The sequence below is a fragment of the Vigna unguiculata genome, chromosome 2 (assembly GCF_037176805.1).
Source record: "Vigna unguiculata cultivar grain cowpea cultivar isolate G323 ecotype 2 chromosome 2, ASM3717680v1, whole genome shotgun sequence".
Lineage (NCBI taxonomy): Eukaryota > Viridiplantae > Streptophyta > Magnoliopsida > Fabales > Fabaceae > Vigna > Vigna unguiculata.
The window spans coordinates 26,322,053-26,329,570 of NC_140793.1; the positions used below are offsets into that span (position 1 = coordinate 26,322,053).

General features: G+C 35.2%; 1 protein-coding gene across 1 annotated transcript; it reads right to left on the minus strand.

Moving 5' to 3' along the window:
* Positions 1 to 1,403: 1,403 nt before the first annotated feature.
* KUP6 (K+ uptake permease 6) lies at positions 1,404 to 6,462 on the minus strand. Its single transcript, XM_028058473.2, has 8 exons — positions 6,262 to 6,462; positions 5,641 to 6,130; positions 5,133 to 5,186; positions 3,708 to 3,968; positions 3,571 to 3,623; positions 3,168 to 3,291; positions 2,823 to 3,077; positions 1,404 to 2,591 (listed from the first exon to the last, which is right to left on the minus strand). Exons 1-8 carry the CDS (start codon positions 6,298 to 6,300, stop codon positions 1,528 to 1,530), a joined length of 2,340 nt encoding a protein of 779 aa, XP_027914274.1. The 5' UTR covers positions 6,301 to 6,462; the 3' UTR covers positions 1,404 to 1,527.
* Between the last annotated feature and the right edge of the window lie 1,056 nt (positions 6,463 to 7,518).

Sequence of the window (7,518 nt, forward strand, 5' to 3'; positions counted from 1 at the left end):
TATTTTCAATTTTATTTATAATTATTATACTCTTTACCATTTTAAGTTATTTTCAGTGATGAACTAGTTGATTCCAACTTTCATTTACAGTTATTATTTTTTCTAACATTAACTTTTTCTATTAGTTCTTCTAACTATTATTTATAATTTTTCATGTTTCTAGCATTTATTTTGTTCCCAGTTACTTTAATATCATTAAACATGGTTAAATAGATATTAAACATATTTTCTCATTTTAAAATATATCTATTTTTCAATAAACACCTAAAAACATTTATTGTGTTTTATTGTGAAATTCCCATAATGATTTGAAAACAGCACTCCATGAGAATGATAGGCAATAGTTTGCAGCCCGTGAGCAATTGCAGCTCTAAAACACGACCCAGTTATTATGTCTACACACTATGTTTTTCATAAACAATTATGTCTGTGACAACTCAAAATCACAATCAACAACTTATGGAGCTCAAAATTAACACCACAAATTTCATGTCTAAGGAATCTATCTTTCCAACTTCGTAGTTTGCTATATATAGAGAAAAATAACATCATTGTACAGAGTATATTCCATGAAATGTTTTTTTTTTAATTTAAATGTCACATCTATGTTTTTTCTCCTCTATTAATTATGAAGAAAATAAGATGTGAGTGGATAGTGTATGTTTTTTCTAATGATTAATCACAAATTACATTATATTAACTATTTTAAAGCTCATTAAACAGATTCTTAAGTCGCTGATTTCTTTATTTTTGGACAACTTTAATTTCTTCTATTAAAAAAATTTACAAATCATGCTTTAAATATTTTATTAATAAAATCATATTTTTGATTTTCTTTTAATTTGTTCACTAACATTTAGAAGTTACACTCAATAGGCCAAATACTTGCTATCTCCATCTTTTATTATTTTTATTGTCCGGGGAAAAGTTAAAAATTAAATTTTATTTCTATAAACGTGTTAAACTTTATTTTTTTGTCTTTCTTAGTATCAAACATAAACTTTACTTCTGTCATTACAAATAAATACCTTAATGTAATTTTTCTCTTAATTATTCTTAAATTTATATCTCTTTATGCATAGACAACTTAATGTCAATTTCATCTCCATTAATTCTTATAATTTACCTTTTATACTCTATTAATTACCAACTCAATATTAAACTGCCATCAAAGAAAAAAAATTATTTTTTTTAAAATACAACCGTTTATTAGTTTTACTTACATGAAAAATTAAGTTTCAATACTTGAAATAAAATTAAGAATGAGGTTGAGTATTGTTTTCTCTTATTTTTAACATCCAATTTTTTGTTATATCTTGATGACTGACTGAGGTTTGCTACTGACTTTAATTTTACCCACCATTGACCAACAAACATGGTAAAAGCACATAGATTCCTAAAGATAAGAGAAAATGACCAAAACTTGTATACTATGTTTCCTTCACCACCTGAGGGTTGTAGCTTTTGACTATCTATAAGATGCAGTATATGTACATGAGATAACTCTATCCTATGTGATCCCAAAAATTAAACTTGATACATCATCCCAACTTCCAGAGATGATGCATGAGGCACACCAGTGACAAAGGAGGGTGCCCTGCTATTTCTTCTAAGGAATTCATACACTATATTAATGGCTATTTTTTTCACCATGCTAGACCCTGGTTTTGCTCTCATGTGTGTCTGTCCTATAATGTAGGCTACCCCACCTTCTCTTGCTTCCATCACCTCCTCCAACTCTTCCTTTGCCTCTGTGTCAATCTTTGGACTCTCAGGTACCAAAAACCTTACCCTTTTCTTCTGCTGCTTTATAACCTTTGGTGACTTTATCTCCTTCACTTCTGATGGCCCTGCATTCTCTACATTCTCAACACTCTCTGCATTCTCCTCACTCATTAAAAGGGAATGTGTAGAACATGTTCCGACAACTGCCATTTTGTCATCCTTTCCGGGTTCATCATTTGAGGAGTTCAATCCTGTTTTTTCTGTGCGAATGAACTCTGCTATGCTGCACAAAAGATCATTCTCAAACTCAACATCATCTTTGTGGACATCACGGTATCCATATCGCACTATGCACCGGTAGAGTCTGAACTCTCTCGGGCCAACACGACCAACCAGAAACCGTTCATCAGGTCTGACATGTGGAACTGGCACGTGTTTGATGCAGAGGAAAACTAGGACTTCATGGAATGCCGGGAGGTTGGTTACAAAGTGGGAGAAGATTACTGGAATTCCAGAAACTAGCTCGGTGTGTATCAGGCCAACCCCACGCACTCGGACTATACCTATGCTGGGACCTAGGCCGAGGAGCCAGTTGATGGAAACCTTGTTTTGAACATCATATTCATACTTTTTGAGTGTGCCGTAGTGCCAAACATACATGAAAGTCAGAAATACTAGAGCCAACGCTACAGGCACCCATGCTCCTTGCAGGAACTTGATAAGAGAAGCAGAGAAGAAGAGAGCCTCAATGGTTCCAAATATGAAAACAAACCCGAGTGCAAGGAGGACATTCTGGTGCCAGCATAGCACAATAACCAGTGACATCAAACAGGTGGTCACCAACATCACTGTGATAACTGCCAAACCTGTTGTGCAAAGTAAAGTGTCATATTCTTGTCAGAAAAAACACATACTGTTAACACACCTCTCCCCCTTCCTATTTATTATTTCAACTCAAACAGAGAACTAAATGTCTGCTTGCTACCAAAGCTAACTTGTTACAATTCCATCTTAGAAATGAATGTTCTTGATGCTTCTGGTTCCATATTATATTGCTGCAAAATTAATGTATAGATAAATAGCAATCAGTGTCATACCTGAGGCATTACCGAGGCGCTTTGTGTCTCTGAAACAAATAGTTACTGCCAAGCACAATATCATCAATAGCCAATTGATCTCAGGTATATATATTTGCCCATGAATTTTTGATGATGTGTGAATCACTTTAACTCTCGGGAAGCAACTTAATGCAGAGCACTGCTTGATGATTGAGAATGTTCCAGTGATAATGGCTTGACTACCAACAACTGCAGCTAGTATGGCTATAACCAGAACAGGCCATCTCAATTTCTCTGGAAAGCAAAAGAATGAAAACGGTCAAATAGCTGAGACTTCCCCATCATCTACTTTCTCCGGCAAAAAGAATGAATTACACCACCTACCTGGTACAGATACGTAAAACCCAAAGTGATAATCTTGCTCAATGTCATGATGTTTAGATAGATAAGCAGCTTGCCCCATATATGCAAGAATTAAAGATGGATAAACCACAGATGTAAAAGCAATCTGCAGAAGAGATGGTAAATAAATAGGCATTAACAAAAGCTATTGAGATTAATAACTAACACTGACAAGAGTTAGATTATACTATGTTTAGTGTATTAATCTCAGTGGGAAGAGAGGTTAAGACTTGTCAAGGAACATAAATTACAATTTAAAAAGTGAACCAGCCATGATAAAAAAACCCAACAGAAGCAAAACTTGAAGATGTCACATTGCTAAGTCTACTACTGTATCGTGTTTACAGTATACAGTATACTAATAAAACCAAATAAAATACCATACCTTGATTGATAATTGGCTAAAGTGCCCAAGATCAGCAAACATGGCTTCTGCTCCTGCAAAAGTGCAATTGAAATGGTATTAATATTGTCAACAAATTGATGTAAAATATAAGTTAACCATCAAGTAGACCGACCAACCTGTGATGCACAGTAAAATTCCACCAAGGGCCATCCAACCTCCCTTCTGAGTTTTCCTCAAGAGTTGGAAAGCATAATATGGAGAGAGTGCTTTGTATACATGGGGATTCCAGTGAAATATATTGTATATTCCAATGCTACTAATGCAGAGAAGCCACACAATAATTACAGGAGCAAACAAGAAGCCAACTCTGTGCGTGCCATAATGTTGAAGAGCAAACAACCCTATCAATATGATGCATGAAGCTGGAACTTCAACATCTGCCAGGCATCAATTTTACAACTTCATATCAGCAAGGAATGTTCCATAGTTCTCACATAATATAGAAGAGTGATATCAAAATTTAAGTGAAAATAAAAAAGCAGATAAAATATATGATGGGCAAGCAAAAATTAAAGCACATTGGACCAGCAATTAATTTTGTCTTTCATTCTCTAATTCTCAAGAACCAAACTCCAATTTGTCAAAAAAATAAAGATAAAAGTTGGTAATGGCCATCCAAGTTTAAAGAAGTTCTGCCACTTGATAACAGCTATAAGACAAGCAATTTCCCCTCATCAGATGAAGGGCACATTTGTTTGGGATTTATTAAATATTTTTAATTAAAATTATAAAACAATATTTTAAAGCTTAAACAGATAGGATAAGAAATCACACAATGCCGAATCAACAAAAAACACAAGAATAGGTTAGCTAAACATTTGTATAATTTTAACAATAACTGATGATTAATCCCAACCCAACCAATAACATTGAAATAACTGTTTGTCACTGTAGCCACAGTATAACTGGTTATTGCTGCAGAGTTAGGCTCATGATGCAGAACTGATCTTAGGATCCCTACAAATAATCTGTTGAAATAAAAATTTATGAGTAAACACATAACCCAAGTTTCAATTATCGCCAGAATTGAGTGAGACCAGTATGGAAATGTCAAATTCAGAAGATACAGCACAGTATTTCACAGTCCACCCAATTTATCAAACAGGTTGCTTAAGTCACATGTTAAATGCAATCCCTAAAGCACTCTCTGTGATTGCGGGTCTTCACGTGTGACTCATGAGGATTTCTACCAAATATAGGATACCCTAAAAGTGCACAGACAAATGCAACAGCATGACTTGTACTTGATGCACAGTTCCTCACAAGACGAGTATTGAGTATAAACTACTAAGCATAGCAACACCCACAAAGCGGAGAAAATATAACATACACAACTAAAGAGAGAAACTTTTAGTGATGTAAGATTATTGGAGAAAACAGAACTTCTTTTTTCATGGAATGAAACATGCTCAGGTCAACAGGAATCTCCTTTAGACAACTGGTAACAAAATTATGCATAAAGCTTCCAATTATGACCAGTATCAAACTTCTAAACAAACTAATATATAATCAGGCACACAAAAAGATCAAGCTGAACTCACATGCGTGCGTCTCCTTCGACATTGAAAGCTCCAATCCAGAAACAGCCGAGAAAACTGCAAGCACTCATCCAAACAATCCAAAGTTCAGCAATAAATTCCCAAAAGTCAAAGAACAAAACTTACATAGATGTACTTTTACTACTGTTCACAAATCAAGATCAAAGTTTCACCAGGAAAACCTACACCCACCTTTCATCCAAACATATATTACGCGAATTATCAAGATGAAACTTCAACTCTAACACAAGAACCACACCAAAAACACACAAAAAAACTGCATCTAAGTTTTCTCCAAAGTCAAAGGACAAAACTTACACCGAGTTCTTCAAGTGCTTTTAGTCTGTTCTCTTATCAGAATCAGAGTTTCATTTCGAGAAACTATATTGACCTTCAATGTAAACATTTATGTAAAATATTGAGATGAAACTTCAATTGGAATCGAAAAACACAATAGAAGCACACACAAGGAATTGATTCTACAAAACAATAACGCAATCATTGACCTCACCAGAAATAGCCGGCGTGAGGATGCCATCCCCAATGACCATGCAAGTCCCAATCAGAGCCAGGACTAGTAAAACCCTCTGCAGAACCTTGTGCTTCTCAAACGTGCTTTTGAGCCGCAACGCGAAGCTCCTCTCCGGAGCCGCGCCGCGCGAATCCTTCTTGTACTCCGACAACTCCTCGTCCGCCACCTGGCAATTCGGCAGCGAACTCACCCGCGCGTGGCGGCACAGTAACGAGTACAACGCGAACGTGCCTCCCTCGCCGTTATCATCAGCTTTCAGCACAACAAACACGTACTTCACCAAAGGAACCAGCGTTATAGTCCAGAACACCAGCGACAAAACGCCGAAAACCTCGTCGTTGCTCTCCGTGTGCTTAATGTCCTCCGCAAACGTGCTTCTGAAAACGTACAACGGCGAAATGCTCAAATCACCGTACACTACACCCAGACTCTGGTACGCTAGAGTCAGAACTGTTCTCCACGACTCTCTCTGCAGTGAAAAGAAAAAACTCCACATTCTCAGACAACGACAATAAAAACAACAGCATCAACGACAACGTTGTTCACATCGAAAATTGAAACATTGCTGGTTTCAGAAACTCGTTTGGTTGGTTCTCTCACCTTAGCAGAGTATCGACGAGTTCCACCTTCTAGATCCATCGCATGACTATTCGTGCGTCTCAGAGAACCATTTTCAGGAGAAATCAAAGATCAAACAATTGCTGAAACTAGTTCAGCATTGAGAATTTGTCTGCTATATATATTTTGAGTGCGAAATTATTTAATTCAGAAATTAGAAAAACAAGTAAATTAATTAACCCTGTTTTTTTTTAATTGCAATAATTACGATTTATGAGATAGTAATAATAAATATAACAACAATAATAATAATAATAATATATAAAAAGTAACTTTCAAGATCGATGACGAGGTATTAAAGAAAACGCAGGAATCCAAATTTTTTAGTAAAATAAGAAGATTCAACTATGAGAAAACGACCCTCCCAGCTTGTAGGTTCATTTGGAGAAAATAAAGATGCACACGAAATATGGGTTTCATTATTTTATTTAATTAAGTACGAAGAGGTTAATGGAAAGAAGAAAAAAGAAGAAAAAGGTTCTCTTATTTGAGAAGTTATCGTGCAACAAAAAGAGGTTCACAGGGAAGGCGAAAAGCCACGAATTGTGTGCATAAATTAAAAAAAAAAAACGAACCCAATAGAAGTTTAGTTTGCGTGTGTGTGTGTGTGTGAGAGAGAGAGAGAGAAAGTGAAGGATTCTGATAACAGTGAGAAAAACTTGAACGTTAGTGGTGGGGTTGGTAGGGTTTGGTTAAGTTTATTCTTTCTTCTGGGCAATTACTGATAAGAGCGTGATCTTTTCCACATGCTCATAAACTAGAGGCTTAGAGTGACACGCTTTAGCTTTATTTTTGCAATTTTTGGCTTCAAATCTTGAGAGAGTGTAGCAAGTAAGTGTTAATTACAATTGTGTAAAACTTCAGATTACTTTAAATGCAGAAAAGAAAAAGTCAAAGAATTTGTGATTATCATCTTTGTACATTTGTTTACGTTTAGTTTTGTAATTGGGACTTTTATGGAATACTTTTATCACCAGGAATTACTATTTTAATCTTATCTTTTTTCCATTTTCTTCATCACATTTTATTGCAGAAATTAACTCTCTTCTCACTGTCTGCCAAGACTTTCTATTAAAAAAACATGTATGAACATTGACAGAGGAATAACAGTAGACACAAAAATGGTAAAAAAGAGAGTAAAATAAGAACAAAAATTTATTTATTGATGTTCCCGTCCTAAAGCATATCCTTAGAATACACAGTAACATTTGAGATAAATTTTGATATTTAAAATTATGG